Below are 19,132 nucleotides of genomic sequence, written 5' to 3'. Positions count from 1 at the left end.
CTCCTCCCCCGCCCGCCCAGAGGAAGATGAAACTCGGCATCCCACACTAGAGCGGGGTCAATTCAATTTTCAGTTTGCAGATCCGGTCCAGAACGGATACAGAAACGGTCTATGTGCGAGCTTGTATGTGATTGTGGAAATGATCGGATCCTGTAGGCGGGCTCTAGACTGGATATAAGTATTGAACAGTAAACACAAAGCGGGTTTTCCGCGGGTACTGCTGCGTAAAGCCGTGTGACGCGAGGCTAGGCCACGCCCTCTGTTCCCTCTTTGTACTTTGGAAGGAGGAACATTTTGTTTATGAATCCAGATTAGGGGGATCTGTACTGCCGAAGACACACACTTACTTTAATACTTTCTGTAGCACTTAATTAGAGGCACCACAGCGCAGGAGACCTGACGTTTCAACCCGAACTGTATTGAAACGTCAGCAATAAGTTCAAACTTACCCAAGTTTGAATTTTAAAGTAATGAAAGAGAAACACTTCTCCAAGAAGTCATGGATATTTGCAACAACGGGAGGAGGCGAAAGATGAGGAGCCTGCGTGCTTGCAGGCAACAGCAGCAGCAGCAGCAGCAGAACAAGCCACCGGCAGCGGACCGGAACGCCAAGATGAAGCAGCAGAGGCGGGAGGTGGACAAGAAGGTCCTTCGCTCCCTGACGGTGGAGAACAACAACACCACTGCACCGGTGGTGGCGGGGGACGTGGCGGACGTTCACATGACGGACGAGCAGGACTGTTTCACCATTAACTTCCTTAAAAACGAGTGTTTGGAAGAGGCCACCATGGTGATGGCGCCGCGGTACAGCCTGCTGCGGGAGGTGGGCCGGGGGAGCTACGGGGTGGTTTACGAGGCGATCGCCCGGAAGACCGGCGCCCGGGTGGCGGTGAAGAAGCTCCAGTGCGACGCGCCGGAGAACGTGGAGCTGGCGCTGGCCGAGTTCTGGGCCCTGGCCAGCCTGGGGAAGAAGCACGAGAACGTGGTGCAGCTGGAGGAGTGCGTGTTGCAGCGGAACGGCATGGCCCAGAAGATGAGCCACGGGAATAAGAGTTCCAAGCTGTACCTGCGGCTGGTGGAGACCTCGCTGAAAGGTATGTCACCAGAGCAGTGGTTCTTAACCTTTGTCAGGCCGCGACCCCCCCCCCCCCCAAAAAAAAAATAATAATATTTGAACTGATTCCACAAATTAATATTGTGAAAATATCTACAAGCTCACATCGTTGTGAGCTTGTCATGGGGACCCCCCTGGGGGTCCCGACCCACAGGTTGAGAACAACAACAAAAAAGCCATGGGTTTCCGAGGCTACTGTACTAGAGTGTAACTGCAGTGTGATAAACAAAGAAACTGCTGCAACAAGTCCACAATGTTGTCATTCTAAATACGAATGTATACCTCATAGTATGACGGTGTCGCTTGCCAGTAAAATAGATCTACAAGCTGGTAACGCGTCGCGATCTGATGGCTTGTTTTTTTTGCAAGCGACCTAACCCTAAACCCAGCTGTTTACATAACGCGAACACATCTTAATTCATGCACCAAAGATAAAGATTTAAATGATATATATTATGTATAATATATATAATCATTATTATATATCATATTATTTTTCCTAAGTTATTCCACGCATATTCGTAGAGGTTTTGAATCATAACAAATAACTTTCAGGTGCTATAGCATTATGTAAACAAACATTGGCTATATGCAAACGATTGCTGTGACACAAAAAAAAACTTTGTTCATGGATGATGTGATAATTTGGTAAATTTCACGTAAAATGTGTGACTTTATTTTTCATAAATGTTGTACACACGTACTACTGTACGTCCTGTATGTACTATACGTTAGAGGCAGAGGCAGTATAGGGCACACTGTGCTCACTGATCACAAGAGAACATCATGTACTATATATGGCCAGCAGTTAACCCATTCATGGGCGACTGAAAGTTTACACAGTGAACACATAGCCAAGTAGTCGAATTTTGGATACTGTGCCATTGTCATACAAATACAATTGATCATATTACCTTTTTATTGATTTATAAAAAATAAAAAAAAATCTCATTAATTCAGTTGTCCCACTTATGGGTCCCATCCAATTAGCCTATTATGGCTCATTTTGTCTATTTAATTACAGTATGAACTAATTTATTTATGAAATATTGCAGAATTTTAAAACTCAGGCATGTACCACTGGTTCTTTGTGCAGCTTTTACAACCCTTCTCTGTATGGGCTGTTATGTCATCATTTAGTGTGCCCCCCCCCCAATGAAATATTAATCCTCATCAGACATATGTTGTTACCATTTGATAAAGTAGAATGACCTTGATTATTATTGTTGGTGTCTTGGTGTCATAATCAATACCAAATTTAGACCCAGTTACACAGCATTTGAGAACTAATGTTCAAATGTGTGGACGTAAACCATCTATTGTTGACTACTCAATCTAGCGGCAGGAAAATGCACATCATATAGTAACCTTGACAAAGCTGCCAGAACCATGCATGTAGCTGTCATGCCTGCAGTTTAATTAATTAATCTAGTAGCCTATAACAACAACAGCTAATATATTTTATATTCACCCATGCACATAAACAAAGTTCACCCACTGATTTACACCTGTAAACCTGTGATGTGACAAATTAATCGGATTCTGATGTTTTTAAGTTTTGTAGGCCAGTGCCACATTGGCAATACTGTAGTCCCCAGTAACAATATTGGGGACTGTGCACTTAATTGATCATTTTGAAAGCCAATTCCACTGCTTCCACAAAGCCTTGCAAGTGCAAGGGCTTGAGCATCAGTATTGGTAGTGATCCCATCTGCTTGTCGGATATTGTGATACTAATCTACTTTGTGCTTGCCCACTAACAAAACATTGTTAACTACCCTTTTATTAACCATTAGTATTAACTACCCTAGGAGACACGGGGAGAACATGCAAACTCCACACAGAGTAGGCCCTTTCGCCAACCCCATACCCTAGGTGGGGTTGGCGAAAGGGCCTACTCTGTGTGGAGTTTGCATGTTCTCCCCGTGTCTCCTAGGGTAGTTAATACCCTCACAAAAACATGTAGTAATCCTGGTCACTATACTGCCTCCCCCTGGTCAGCCGGGGCGCCTGATGGAGGGGAAGGGAACTGGTTGGAATAACGTGTTCCTTCCACGCGCTACGTCCAACCAGGGAAACTCCCCCCTGTCAGGTGACAAGAAGGTCAGTTGGCTCTCATGCATTGAAGGAGGCATGAGCTCGGCCCTGGCCTCCCTAGGCTGGTGGGGGGAGTGTAGTGCCCAGGATCACTTAGCAAATTGGCACCGGGTGAAAAAAAGGGATACAAATTACAGGAAAGAAAGAAAAAAAAAACATTGTTTATCTTTCGATTTTCTTCCCTGGCCTGGTAGAATGTTTATAGAGTGCCTTCTTTGTATAATTTCAGCATGACGAGCAAGATAAATGTATTACAATTCTGATAGAAGCACCGTAATTATTATAAGGTTAGATCTAAGTTCAGGTCCAAGCCCTATTAAATATGCTGGAAAATAAAAACTGTGAAAGCCTACTGTCACTATTAGAGACGTTTGATTAAACACTCTCTTATCAAACTTGTTGTGCTTCTGCCACACGAATCTGCCCACATAGCTGGGAAATGTGCTGACGAAGCCTGACCCATTCTTGTGGGCTACAGACAGGCTTCAGTTATTGGACATAGTGCAAGTTACCAAAGGAAAAACAGCAATTTACTGCTGTATCATAATGTATGCAGTGATTTCTATTGGCTTCAATAGTTCCTCTATTGCTGCTGTAATGCACAGGGAAAGTTTAAGTGTAGTTGATTAGTTAATTTTAATTCCCTTTTGATGTATAACAACCTAATATCAGTTCAGTTTGAGTATAAAGTTAGATTATTATTATGCATTTAAAACACATATGTTGCAGACAGTCTACGACTCAAATCCTCACTCTGAAAACTAAAGTAAGTTAATTGTGACCAACTCTGCCCCCTCCCCTATGTCAGTTATGAAATCTATGGCCTGGCATTTACCTTCTTTTTACATGCAGGGGTATATGAGTTATACAGGCACTCTGCAAACGATAAATGTTGGTTCCTAATCCCACTGAGTTGGTACTCTTTTCCTAATCCCTGTGCATGACTACCTGTTCACTGTTTTTCTTATATTATTAGTATTTTTGCTACACACAGCTGTGCCTGTCCTGTGTTTGATTACTGCTGTACTGCCATTGACAACTGAATTTACCTCGTGAGATCAATAAAGGTCTACCTAGTATGTAATGTAAAGGTTAAAATAATGGAATGCTAGATCATGACTTTGTCATGCTTTTCTAGTTTGTGAAGTGGCACAGTTTAAAATTCCTCATGTCAATTAATATGAATAATGGAAAGTGTCACTGGTGTTGCTGAAGTTCACTGTGCTGCATAACTGAATAAATCAAATGTAGGATATATATAGGAAGTGGATAATGTAGGATAATATTTGATTATGCTGCTTTAGTGATGAATTGTTATGTCCCCTCCCCAATCCCTCCTCTTCAATATGCATGCCACACAGGTGAGCGTATCCTGGGTTACCCGGAGGAGCCGTGCTACCTGTGGTTCGTGATGGAGTTCTGTGAGGGAGGGGACCTCAACCAGTATATCCTGTCGCGGAGGCCCGATCCACGCACCAACAGAAGCTTCATGCGCCAACTGACGAGTGCCGTGGCTTTCTTACACAAGAACAACATTGTCCACCGTGACCTCAAGCCAGACAACATCCTAATTTCGCAAAAATCCGGCACACCTGTCCTCAAGGTGGCTGACTTTGGCCTTAGTAAGGTGTGCGCAGGTCTCAGTTCGGTTGACAGAGATGGCGACGAGTGCACAGTGACACACAAAGCAAGCGGCGCCAACAACAAGAACAATGCTGTCAACGTCAACAAGTTCTGGCTGTCGTCGGCGTGTGGTTCTGATTTCTACATGGCGCCCGAGGTGTGGGAGGGCCACTACACGGCAAAGGCTGACATCTTCGCCCTGGGCATCATCATCTGGGCTATGATTGAGCGGATCACGTTCATTGACGCAGAGTCCAAGCGTGAACTCCTCGGCACCTACATACGGCAGGGCACCGAAATCGTGCCCGTCGGGGAGGCATTGCTGGAGAACCCCAAGATGGTTCTTCACATCCCTCAGAAGACCAGGAGCTCAATGTCAGAGGGAGTGCGAAAGCTTCTCCATGACATGCTGGCTGTCAACCCTCAGGATCGGCCTGACGCCTTCCAGCTGGAGGTGCGAATGGACCAAGTAACGTGTGCTGCGTGATGACCACCCTTCCCTCTTCCTTCTTTCAAACCACCCTGTTTAGATGGGACTTTTTTCCCCCCAGGTAAGTTTGACCTCGTCTCTCACGCATGGAGACATTAGCTAGAGTGTTAACTACTATTAACTCCATGGCCCTTGGTAACCCCGTACCAAAAACAGGTAATCCTCATCAGAGTTAATCCATTTAGCCTTCATTATTGGCTGAGGGTTCATTCATAAGCCACTGGTTTCATGATGTCACTGGTTGTTGTTGTTTACTTTTATTTAGCTTATAGATTAGCAGCTCTTCATTGACGGATGGTAACCCAAAACGAAAAAAAGCTTGCACCTGGTTTTAAATGTCCTCTCTCTCTTTCTTTCTTTCTCTATTACATCATACTCTTTTTCTCTTCCTCTGCCTGTGGTTTTAATCAAACCCAGGCGTGTTGCCCTCAGGGCCAAAGTGTACTCTGTTGGTTTGCCAGTCAGTACCAGTCTAAATCCTCTCCTCCCTGCATAGCGATGTTATTTTACAGCCCGCTCCATCCCTAGGGGCATTTTAATGCAGCTTTCCCCATTCCAGTGTACCTCCTCTCCTTTGTTTTGTCAGTGTGTTTACAGTTAAGATATGTGCCTTGCCTTACACTCAAGAAAAGCCCATAGGCTTAATGACACACCAGGTTTGACTCACTGTCAAGAGGTAAGTCGTCGTTTATTCCACACCCCTTGTTAACTGTATACAGTAAATGCCCCCAGGATATTGGTATGAGACTTCGTTGCCCCATGGCCTGTACCTTATTTCTTGTTCATCCTGTTTGCTTGGTTGGAAGCTCTGGCTGAAGTCAGTAACAAGAATAGAGCATGTTAAGTATTAGAAATAGGTGGGACTAGTGCAGCATATCTGGGACATGTCCTCCACTTATTGTTCTCTGAGACAGATAGGTCTTCTTTTTTTTTAACTTTAATTTTTATCCCGCGATTTTGTAACCCTTTTTACACCCGGTGCCAATTTGCTAAGTGATCCTGGGCACTACACCCCCCCCACCAGCCTAGGGAGGCCAGGACCGAGCTCATGCCTCCTTCAATGCATGAGAGCCAACTGACCTTCTTGTCACCTGACAGGGGAGAGTTTCCCTGGTTGGACGTAGCGCGTGGAAGGAACACGTTATTCCAACCAGTTCCCTTCCCCTCCATTAGGCGCCCCGGCTGACCAGGGGGAGGCAGTATAGTGACCAGGATTACTACATGTTTTTGTGAGGGTATTAACTACCCTAGGAGACACGGGGAGAACATGCAAACTCCACACAGAGTAGGCCCAGATAGGTCTTCTTATCTTTAGGCAAGGCTAGGTAACGCCCATACCCAAGTGCTGGTACTATTCGCGAACAGACTGGAGGTTGCAGTCTTTTATATTGACGTTGAAAGCTGATGCTTGGAATTGGAGTTGCTTGCTCAATTTGAGTAATATGGGTTTAGCTGAGTCATTATAGCCAATCAGGCTTCAGACAGACTGCGCAGAAAATTTTCAAGGAATGACGTACATTTAAGGGTTATTTATACGTAGTTGTGTGCCGGTGATTAGCCAGTATTTGACTATTGGTGAAAAGAAATCTAGAGAGCTCATAGCGCAGTCATGTGGTGTCGGAATTATGGTCTACGTGAGTTTCCCACAAGGAGCCATGATGAACACATTATTTTGGATCGTCAAGTGAGGGAAATTGGGATTCTGGATGCAATATAAAGTGGTTGCATGATCATAACTCCGACCAATCACAGTTACTTTAGAAGACAGGCACAAGGCTATCAACACAAGTCAGCTGTCTTTGTTAAAAAAAAAACATTGTTACAGTGGAAGGTTTCCAAGTTTGTTCTTGTTGTTTTTTGTTTGTTTTAGACACATGCCCTTGCAATACAGATGTGGCAACACTGTAGGCAGTGGAATTCTTGTACTTAAAGCCTCCTCAACAATGTCGACAAAGAAAATCCAATAATGCAAATACAATGAAAACATTACGTTGAGGCAGAGCTCAAAGAAAGGCTGCCATACCCAGGAAATTACTAAATAGAAGTTGTTTTGATGGTATTAAATTATTAGCCTTTTTTATGTGTCCTCTTCTTCCTCCTTTAGAATGCGTAACAGCCCCATATTGTGTGACATGCAGTCACACATTATGTCAAATAATACATTTAAATACATATTAATGTATCCCACTCTGAACATGCTGTATGATCCGATCCTTAAAGGGATATTTCACTTTCAAAAAATGTTTGGGTCATTTTATAGTCTACTCAGGCCTTTGTGAGCCCCCCGGACAGTTTTCAATATTTAGATATTTGATATTAATTTTATCAGACACGCGCCCTTCCTATACAAACCCGTTGTATTCAATTACTTTTTTCATTTTCATTTTATTTTTTAATTGGGAAATTAAAAAAATACAATAAAAAAAATGTATAAAAAGTAATCGAAAAAACACGGCCCCCTCACGTATTGGGAGGGCAGTTTGAATCATCAGAACCAAGGATAGGTGTTTTCGATGAATCTATCATGGGTTTGTATAGGAGGGGGCGTGTCTGATAAAATGAATATCAAATATCTAAATACTGAATCAAGCTTAAAAACTGTCTGGGGGGTTCACAAAAGCCTGAGTAGACGATAAAATAGCCCAATTATTTTTTTAAAGTGAAATATCCCTTTAAATATCCAGAACCCATGGCTTGGTTCTCAAGTTATTCTCGAGGCCCTTGCACCTAGCCCTCTGCCCATAGGAAGAATGACTGTGCGTTTCTTATGTCTGTGCACAAACAATCTGTGGTGCTTTGGTCTGTTGCCCTTGATTTGAACCCATCTTTACCACCCCACCCCCATCCACACATTCAGACTAACACCTCATCGGCCACCTTTACCCTGTGGACTAACTCCTGGGGTCCAGCTGTCCACAGAACTGTACTTAGTGAATAGAGAAGGACTCAATTGCGTGCCACCCAGCCAATGTAGAATGGCCTAATTCTCACTCTGAGTGACATGGTGGGATAGCTGGCACGTTATGCAACTGGCCTGTGTCCCTGCAGTTGGCCAATGGGAGAGCCTATCACATCCAAGGTAGCGCAGGATTAGTGGCTGTGTTTTGGTTGATGAGTGTGTGTTGGAAGTAGGGGGCAAAGGGGGCGATGCTGTCAAACAGTGACGTAAAGATTGGGATGCTAAATACAAATCCCTATACACGCTGTCATTAGGGGGTGAGCATTTGTCTCCCTGAAAGTGAGTTCATTATTGTTCCTTTGGCCACACCCATAATTGGCATTATCTGTTGAGCACAGTACATGCATGCTCAAGCACACGTTAACGCCCATTCACCGCTATCTCGAACAGATATATTGGTTTGGCTGATACTTAAAGCTTTTTTGACGACATCGGTATCGGCAATTATGCAGCCGATGTCTACTAACGCCGTCCCCGTTTCGGACAAGTGGTTATTTTATTTTTTTACAAAATATCAGTCAAAACACCGGTAATCACTAATTGGACATGTCTGGACATTAGCTCTCTGACATTGGCCAGGCTCAGCAGCCCTCAAACCCTCCACTCACAGACAGCCAAGAACAGACGTCATCTACCCGTCTGATGTCACAGGTTGAAAGGAGCACCCTCTGTTTCACATGGTCCATCTTGTCCATTTCCCTCCCCTCCGCCCTTTCCTTGCTCTCTCCACCCCCTCTCTCTTGCATGCTCCATCACTAGACAATGAGGCTGCACGTCTCCTTCTGGCTGAGGGCTTATCCAGGCTCATGTTTGGAACATTTTGTCCTGGCGCTGCCTGCCAGCCAACATCCACCTCTGTGTTAAACCAGGCCAATGCGCATTAAGCTCCAACTCGCCGGACCACATATTAGATGGTTTGTTTTGGGATTTTTTATTTTTTTTTACCTCATGAGCAGGATTTTGCAAGTCAAGGGATTTCTCCGGGCGCCTAGTCTTTGCGGCATGCATATGAATATTATATCAGACATAATGTCACAGTACAATACAAATAAAAAGTGTAAAGAAATAAGGGAGATCTAAATAGCAAAGTCCAAGGCACTCTGTCTCAAGACGGTAACACAACAAAAAAAACTGTTACGAATGGTAATGTTCAGGATATACACACTAAATGAGCATGTTTGTACCCTGAGCTAGTACATGTCTCTGTATCTTGTAAATGATCAGCTTGCCACGTAAAGGTTGATTGATGTAGGCCTTCAATGTACAGATTGACTCTTAAAGCCATGGACAGAACACTGTGTACAATTTGGAGAAAGGCAATCAGGGCTGAGAGAAGTCAGGGAACATAGGTTAAGTCCCTCTCACTCACTCTCTCTCCCTCTCTCTCACTCTCTCTGGCCATGAGTCCCCAGTGGCAATCCAGTTGTTTGGACAGCATTTTGTCCGTGAGGTACACTGTGTACTACATAGTCACTAGGCAGGGTGTAACAACATCACCAAGGACTGAAGGCATTATTGTTGGTGCCAGTGAGAGTGGGGTCTTCATAGGATTTCAGGAGGTGTGGCAAGGGGTTGGCCTAGTTATGTAACTGTTTTTATTTTCTTTTTTGTTTTACATATGTGCAGGCAGTAAATATATGTTATGCACTCGTAAAAGTCAACAACCAGTTGCTGAGAGGGAGGTGAAGGCTTTACTGGTGGCTCTCAGGGTGCAGAGGGAGCACAGCAAAGACGTTTCTTCAGGCTAAGGTTTTTGTTGAAAATCCTGTGTTAAATGTTAATTGAAATATATCAACATTAAAATGGGTGACAGTTCAAGCCACAGAGTTAGCGGGAAGTCGGGGTGGCGTAGAAGTAAACCTTTCGCCCACCACCGCAGAGGCCCAGGTTTGCTTCCCGGCAGCGGTGACTTCAGCTTGGCAAGGCACTCCAACGAACAGGGTTGGTTGTCCTGTTCAGCGCCGCGGTGACGGGACCTGGGAAAGATAGCATGAACCTCTACATGAGTTACGCTCGCCCTCCTGGTGAAACTCCTCGCTGTCTGGTGACTCCATCAGAGGAGGCATGTGGTAGTTTATACCCTTTTCGGGCCAACAGTGGGGGTTGACAGTGACCGGGATGATAATACACATAGGGGGAATTGGCAATGCCTAAATTGGGGATCGAAGGAAAAACAGTACATGAAAGAAAAGTAGATGTAAAAAGAAATGTGTCAAGTTTAGCGAAGAAGAAAAAGACTCTTTCTTTATGTTATTTTGGTGTTAATCCATAGTTTATGAAGTCATTGTTCTCCTGTCTGTTCAGATGGGAAAACACTGTCCACCGGGGAACCCTTGTGTTTCCGCTTGACTGTCTCCATTCACTGATCCATGGTTCGCTGGTGATGGCTTTAGAACTAATATGATAGTTGTTATATAAGCACTAAGCCCCTCCCCAGCACTAAGCCCCCCCCCTCCCCGCAGCTTAACAGTGTCACTGTCTGGTCACCATCAATCAGTGCCTTCCACTCACGCCATGACATGGCAGATAACTGCTGCTTGGCTGTAAGTACAGTTTAGCAGCGTTTGTTTGCTTTCACCACAGCTGCTTCATCCACAGTACCTGTCAGGTACTTGTGTGCTTCAAATAAACGTTGCGGTGTTGGCTTGGTTTGTTGAGAGCCTTTTGACATCACCAGCGAGAGCTTGTTCTCAACACTGAATTATAGATGAAAGGCAGAGTACTCAGTAGAGTAGACGTGCGCGAGAACACACACCTTTCTTCAGAGAGGGTGTCCTCTCGAGGGTAATTTAACCACATGAATCCTAGCATCCCCATTCTGTGAATGTCGTAATAGGTGAACATTCGGCTTGCGACTTGTTGTGAGCTTGTAGATCGACGATTTGACGTACGCTGGATTATGTAGGGTTGTAAAGTGGAGTATGTTGTAAGTGTGGTTTTTGGAGATACTGCGTCATTGCCGGGATCAACTGATGCTTGTCGGAGGCCCTGCCACTAGCAGCCTGAAGCAGAGACCACTGTGATCCCACTATGCCTGTCCCCCCTATGGAGAGACAGAATAACTTCAAGATGTCTGGATTACCTGCGGCCTATAGATGGTGATTTCTTTATAGTGAAAACAAATGCCAACATCATATTTGGACTGGCGATGTGTATGTGTGTGTAACTTTCTTTTACTTTTACATTTATACATTTTCGGTCCATGTGCTCCCAAACGTCAGGAGTTATGCAACTTTCATAATAACTAGCTTGAACTGGTTTAGAGTCTGTGTGCTCTTCTGCACTCCCCCTCCATTTCCCTGGTTGGTGAGCTAGCACTATTCCCGATGGAGGAGGGCTTGTCGACATGTAATTACAGACTTTCAGTTACGGGGGGCAGCAGAATTTTTCAGCTCTTTCAATGGCTCTTTCAGAAAAGAAAAGCAGAGTTTGAGGGGATGATACAATAGAAGATCCATGTGACAGTTGTTTCAGTAGCAACCCAAGTACTTAAAAGCAACAACTGAACCGATGCGTCTTAACTGAGGGGTGAAATTAGGGCTGCACCTATCAATAATCTTTGTAGTAATTACTCTATTGATTACTTTTTGCGATTAATCAAATAATCCCGAAGCCCATTTCTGATATCAATGAATTGATTAACCACTTAAGCGTCGTCTTATACGTCATCATACAACGGGGTCATGCAAACGCGTTGTGAGCTTGTAGATCTGATATTTTCACTATTTGTGAATTCTTTTGAAACGTCACATATAATGTCATCCCTAAAATAGGGATTGATTATTGATAGATTATTTTATGAAATTATCAATTTTTGTGTTGAGTGATATGAGTCTGAGGTAGCATTTTTGTATCATGTCATGAATTTTCGAGCCACAAACATTAATGCTACATTGAAACCTCCCATTTCATAACAATCAGACATAGTTGCTCCCAAGTTTTATAGCAAAAAGCTGCTATAAGCTCCTGAACTCAGAGGAAACCAACACCCCCCACCTCTGCAAAGATAACCGGTCTCCGCTGGTTTTTTACAAGCTAGCCCTATTCTAGGTTATGCAACTTTTGGGGCCTGGCCTGTTTGGTAGGTGAAGATACAATGGGGCTCAGTTTATAATCCTAACCACCACAACCAACTACCTCTATTAATAATACCACTACTATTTAACCCCATCTGTGCCGGTCTAACTTCTGCCATTACTTACTTGAAGCAAAACTAGAGATATGGTGAGAGTTAGAAAAGTCTGCTTCAAGGCTTGAGGAGCTACCATAACTTCTCATCTCGGTGTGTTTACTAACTGTGAAAGGTGTGGGTGTAAAACTTGCTCCTGGTTGAGACATGCTGAAGAACCTCAGAGAATACATATCAAATGAAGACAAAACTGATTTGCATGCCGTGGAATCAAGTCTAATCAAGTAAAAAAAAAAACAAATTATATTTATTTATTTTTTTGAGTGATTTGGGGAATTCAAGACATTTCTTCATGTCTTGAATTGGACTCCTCCTGCTGATTTAACCTACTTATACACACACCATGTGCGTGATGTTATGCAACCTATGGAGGGAGGGAGGGAGAACTCTCATAAGCTGAGCTGTGTGTCAGCCTGGAATCTATTATTGGAGGACAACAATGAACTGAAAGCGTACCAGAGGTGGCACTGTTTTTCGTTTGTGTTATTGGTATTCACTGAGTAATCTGAGTAACGGGTTAACCTAGCTGGTTCCTTGCTGTGACACAATCAGTGACTTCATAACACTGCCAACCAATCAGTGGCTTTGCTACTTTGCTACATATAGCTTAAGGGCCTTATTTGTAACACAATCGTTTTTTTTGTTCTTTCATTAGCCTGTAAGGAATGTGTGGAAATAAATGATTGCTTGCTCTAGTGTTGACTTATTTCCTGGAGTTTTCTAATGGTAACCTCTTCTGCCAGCCCTCCCACTCCTCCCCTCCCCAGCCTCTTTCCCTGCAGATTTGTTTACTGAATGGATGTGGAATCCCGTGTCTGCATGCAGACGGAAAAGGGGACCCTACAGAACCCTGAACTGTGAAGAAGGCTACAACTCCATCATCGCTCCCGGCAGGTCGACAATTTTCTGATATCCCAGGAAGGGAATGGTAACAGTCCCAGGTTATGATGAGCACTACCAGAGCCATCAAATTATACGTCAGTCATACACCAACACAGTTATGAGGATATTTGCTGATCAATCGGTTTGGCCCGTGTCAAAAAGTGCTCACAGGACATTGCCCCAAAGAAGAAATTGGATCAATTAAAAATGTACGAATGTTATTCTTTTATTATTCTTACTATTTGTATTTTATTTTTATTTTTTGTAATACCCCTAACATTAGCCTGAACATCCCTCCCTGTAGGCAATCTACAAGTTTTGTGAGCTTCTAGATTGGCTATGTTCAGCGTGCAGCACTGTTGTACCTCCTGGGTCCATAAACAACTGGTTCTATGCAGGAGAGGCCATCGCACTGTGTTACCCCTGCAGAGCAGAGCACCCAGGGAACATCTTTCACTAATCAGGATAATAAAGAAGAAGGGATTTTTAAACTGTACAATGTGAACATTTTGGGTAGACAGTGTTTCATGGTCCTCCTCGACATAGAACACACAAGGCATTCAATAAAAAGCAATCCCCTCTCCCTCTTCCACAGATTCCTCACCACATTGTGCCTTATCCTGTCCTTTTCAAATGGAGGCAGAGCTAATTTGGTTCCTAAATAATGACAGAATTATATATGTAATTTATTATTTGTCCCTCTTTATCAGGCCAATATAAAATATATATATTGTGCATTTAAAGTCAAACTGCCCTGTCCATCAGGTCACTGTTTTAAAATGGTCGAACAGGAATTAGCCTTAGTTTATACCAAATTGCACCTGTTAGACAAATTGCATGTCGCCATTATTGAGCATGGTGTTATTGATAACGCAGCGCTTTGTGTTGACTCAAGACCAAAAAATGCAAGATTCATCATAAGAAATTGGCCGACTAATAACCTAAAATGTCTTAGAAATATATATTTTTGGTTTAATTTTGATATTTTACTTTTACAAGAATGACATACACTGTTGCTACTGTGAATTTTGTACAGTATGGTTTCAAGTTGATGTATCTGTGTGATACTTTGGTACACTCTGGAATTGGAATGACATAATGTATACCATTTAAATGGCATTGGGATGTTCTGAGTGTTTTAAAATAACATGTTCTGTACCTTCATCTTATTTGACTTTGGATATTGTTCTATGCAAAGGGTTGTTACAAAATTGCTGTTGTAATATATAAAAAGAATATTTGGATCATTTAAGGGAACAATAGAACATTTATAATCACTATTGTTTCATCTTTGTTGTAGAATGTTTTTTTTTAATATATCTGCATTGGGTTGCTTCAACTTCAGGAAGATTTAATATTTGCTATTTGGATACGTTCCCCATCTTTTCTTTTTTTTTTTACGTTTTTACTCCATGAAAGTGCTTGAAATGTAAGAATGTCATATGTACATCATGCCCTGTATAACAGGGTTGAGGCACCAGATTGGTGTACACTGTTTGAACACAGTTTCCATGGTTCTATACGTATAAACTTCAAAATCCTTAATCCTAAATTTAAAGGGAAACTTGGCAGATTTTCAACCTAAATCCCATTGTTCTGATGCGAGGACATCACTCGGTAGTTGTTGTAGTGTTGCGAAACGATGATGTCAACCACGCTGTTTCACGTTATCAGATTACGATTTGGTGAAACCACGTGTTTGACCTCTAGTTTTTTGCAATGTCAAAATTTCCCGATGAAGATGTAGGGTATTTCTTGCCACACTATATTATTGATCTCATCAGAACAATATAATTTAGGTTCTATATCAGAAGTGTCCCTTTAACTCATGATTTTGCAGTGTAAAAAGCATGTGTAAGAATCACAGTCTATTCGATTACATACTGCCAGAAATCGATAAGTTATCTTAATATGAAGTACATTAGTGCCAGTGAGGACATTACTGTAAGTACTCCTAGTTTCAGAAACACTACCGTTGTGGAGCCCTCTGGATCGTGAGTGGCTTTTTTTGAGTGAACCTTTTTCCTGTGGTATTTTGACCCCTGCAACCCATCAAGATTACAGTTTCAGGAAGAATACAAGGTCACTGATTACTACCCCAAAGGCACCCTGGAATACTGTAGCTACACAGTAAAAAAAAAAGGGGGGTGTTCATTTATCCATTTGTAACTCTCAGAGTTAGCTACTGTGTAGACATGTACCAGGGCAAGATGCATCATTATACCACAGGGTATTGGGCATATTGTCCATCAATAGCTTTGTTCAAAAACTTGTGTGTGGCGTTAAGATCATTTTTTTCTTTCTTCTTCTTTGAACAGTTGACAGGTTTCCACGATTGTAGTTTAGGGGGCAGGGTTGTTATTTGGACTACCGTTCATGGCATATAGGAAATACAAAATCAAGCCTCTTCACTGTATAGCAGTATAACATTTTGGTTTAGTTTACAGTGACTCTACCGACGCACTATAGTGTGAAGTGTTTGATAGTGTGGTGGTATTACCTCATTCTATAGGATTCTCTACCTTGACTGTCTCAATAGCCTAATGTTACTCAAAGGGCACCTTTTTGTTACCTCAGACTCGATATCCTCAGTGTTAACTAACCTCTAACAGGATGTTGTGGCTTTTTTCTTTTTTGCTGTTGCTTCTTCCACTTGCAGTTTTGACTGCCAGCTTAACCTCGGTTGCAGATAACACCTAGCCTTTACCGTTTTCAGTGAGTAGATAGTTACCTACCAATGAGCTACACACTTTCTCTTTCCTACAGTATACCTCGGTTGTAATGTTACACTCGTGTGAACAATGGGACCAGTTAAGCCACATAAACGAGAAAACCTGTTTGTAAAGTTCTGACCTTTTCACCTCTGACCTGTGTTCCACACTTTGAAATTCTGAGTGACAATTTAATTCAGCGTGTAAAAAATAATGTGTTAACCCATTTCAACCTGTTTTTGGCATGTCATAGGCGAACATTTAAAAATAATCATTTTAATAATCGTGAAAACTGCATATCTATAAGCTCACAACATAACACAACGTGTTGTGAGTTTGTAGATCTGCTCATTTTGCGGCATGACATCATCCTGACAAAATAGGGGCTTAAGTGGTTAAATTGACATTCAGGATTTCACTATAGTATGACAGCACTCCTTTAAGCACCAAACCAAATGTGGCATAAACTGTATCTTAGTTGTACGTAATATAGCATAAGGGAACTGAGGAGTGTTCCAAAAAACCTCTGCTAACTGTACATAACTAATAAAACACCGTGTCATCCAGAGAGCCTTTGGTCACTTTCCTTAGTTAGCCTTTTATTGGAGTGCACCTCAAAAAGTCATAGTACTTTGTAGTGATCGATTCAACTTAAAAAAAAAAAAAAAACACACACACACACACACACACACTATTCTATGCAACACATTTCACTCTTGCTGTGGTACTGCACCGGTTTAACCACTTGGTTTAACCACCTGGCGTCCCTATTTTGGGCATGTCATTAAAGGCAAAAACTTTCAATAATGTTCAAAAAGTGGGAAAAATGCAGATCTACCAGCTCAACACTTGTTGTGAGCTGGTAGATAAGCTTCTATTTTTGCCACGCAACACCGTCATATGACTGAAGTGGTTAAGTTCTTCCATTTTATGACTTCTTTACTTTCAATGCATATTTCCAGTTTGTACAGATAAAGTTTCAGTAATGTTGCTTTCACAATGTCATGTGTATTGATTTGTTTCTTCATGAAGCTGACTGGAGCCATTAGATGTTTATTAAAGCATCATGTTTTTGCTGTAAATATGTTTGACAAATTGTTGTTGGTTTCTTTTTATTAAAGTAAAAGCTACAAGCTGAGAACATCTTTGATTTCATTATTTCATTTATATAAGTCCGTTCTATTATATACTGTAACTGACATCTTGTACTTTATGGTGGCAAAAAGTTTAATATATTCAAGTGCACATTTTCTTCATTTCAACACTGCTGTCAAATGAGGCCTGGTTTCGGAATTGTTTCATGTGACATGATACTGACAGGATATTGACCATGATACTGACATGACACTTACCATGATACTATGATATTGACCAAGATACTGACCATGATACTGACTGTTTGAGAGGGTAAGGACTGTATTAGGCGGGTAGGGTAGTATTCGCCACAGAGAATCGGTAAGAATTCACAGGGAGACAGGATGGAGTGTTGCACATACTGTAGGCAGGGTCCCCACGGTCATGAAATTCCTGGAAATATTTTGAAATAAATAATAAATAAATCCAGAAAAGGTACTGGAAAAGGTTTGAAATTGATCAAACATCATCAAAGGTCCTGGAATTTATCAAGGGTCCTGGAAAAATATTTGGCTATGCATTGTTTTTGGCTATTGATTTTGTTAAAACAAAACATTTTCATAAACATGAATAATATTACACGAAATATGTAACATAAGTAGTTTTTCGCCGAACGGGCTGTGTGACGGCAGCCTAATGTATGTCTCAAACCTTATTTTTGCTACACTGCCTATCTTTGGGCATTCTACATAGGAGTAAGAGACACATTATTGCGCCGAATGATTGTTATATAGGCCTGGAAATTGGGCTAAATATTCTGGAAAAGTTTTGGAAAAGTTTTGGAAATTCATTGCTAAAAATGTGTGGGGACCCTGTGTAGGCACAGTCTTTGTTGAAGGTAGCACAGTACAGTTTAACAGCACAGTATGGCAAGACACATACTATTATGCATTGATGTGGTTCTAAAGGAGGGAGGGAGACGAAAGAGATCACAATATAGTAGGCTTACAATAATAAACAATAGAATACTCCTCCCATAGCTGCACAACCATCGTACTGCACAAGCGCATAACACTCACTAAAATATACAGCATACATACTGACCGATACTGACCATGATACTGATCATGTCAGTATCATGTCACAGGGCTGTCAAGCCATGTCACATCAGGGTCCTCTCACAGCACTGGCAGGGATGGTACCATGGTAAGATGATAGGGCCTGTGATAGGGCAATGATAGCCCGATGATTAATCAAATATGAATCAAATATTTTACTCTGAAGGGACAGCCCTAAATAAGACGTTTCTCTTTAAAATGAGTACGTTGGAGAGAGAGACAAGAAGGGGAGTTCTTATGCCAGATTTGAAAACGGGACACTGCGAGTACATGGTAGAAGCATCAGAATACTTCCCAGCTGCCCTTTGCCTCCAGTGGAAGCAGGCAGGAATGTGGGCTGGTCTGTGTTGTGTCTGCCATAATCTAGAGCCAATATGAGTGTGCCGGTCTGAGCTGCTGGTGCCAGACGCCTGCTGAATATTTACAGGATCAATGCGTGCCACATCACTAAATACTCAATGCAGCACCAAATGAAAAGGTTGTTTCTCAGTAATCCTTTGGATGTGATTGGCTGTCTGCCTCACCAGATTACCCAACAGTGTCTGTCCTAAAAATTCAACCAGGTTCACGTCTGACAAAATCCTTTTTTATACCTCCTAATGTGTTGATGCAGTGTTTTAAATTACAGTTCAGACAGTTACTGTTGAAGAATCCAGTTATGGTCCATTGTGGAACCTTGGGCCGTCAACCTTTACTTTATAGAGTGTGGAGCACTGAGGTAGTGCTCTAGTCAGAAGGCAGGCCTTGACTGCCACAGCTTTGATATACTGAATGTAATAGATAAGAACTTCAGAATTCTCCAGGCGCTCAACTGAACACTTGTTTGCATGTAGACTTTGATGTGGAGCGAATTGCCTTCGTGATATATCAGGTCG

General features: G+C 42.3%; 1 protein-coding gene across 1 annotated transcript; it reads left to right on the top strand.

Moving 5' to 3' along the window:
* Positions 1-322: 322 nt before the first annotated feature.
* stk35 (serine/threonine kinase 35) lies at positions 323-17,200 on the top strand. Its single transcript, XM_084069889.1, has 3 exons — positions 323-1,094; positions 4,573-5,385; positions 13,216-17,200. Exons 1-2 carry the CDS (start codon positions 500-502, stop codon positions 5,319-5,321), a joined length of 1,344 nt encoding a protein of 447 aa, XP_083926015.1. The 5' UTR covers positions 323-499; the 3' UTR covers positions 5,322-5,385; positions 13,216-17,200.
* The last annotated feature ends 1,932 nt before the right edge of the window (positions 17,201-19,132 follow it).

This window comes from Gymnoscopelus microlampas, assembly GCF_963454915.1.
Source record: "Gymnoscopelus microlampas genome assembly, chromosome: 10".
Taxonomy (NCBI): Eukaryota; Metazoa; Chordata; class Actinopteri; order Myctophiformes; family Myctophidae; genus Gymnoscopelus; species Gymnoscopelus microlampas.
Note: the sequence above shows the minus strand (reverse complement) of the source record. Positions and strands in the feature narration are given on the sequence as shown.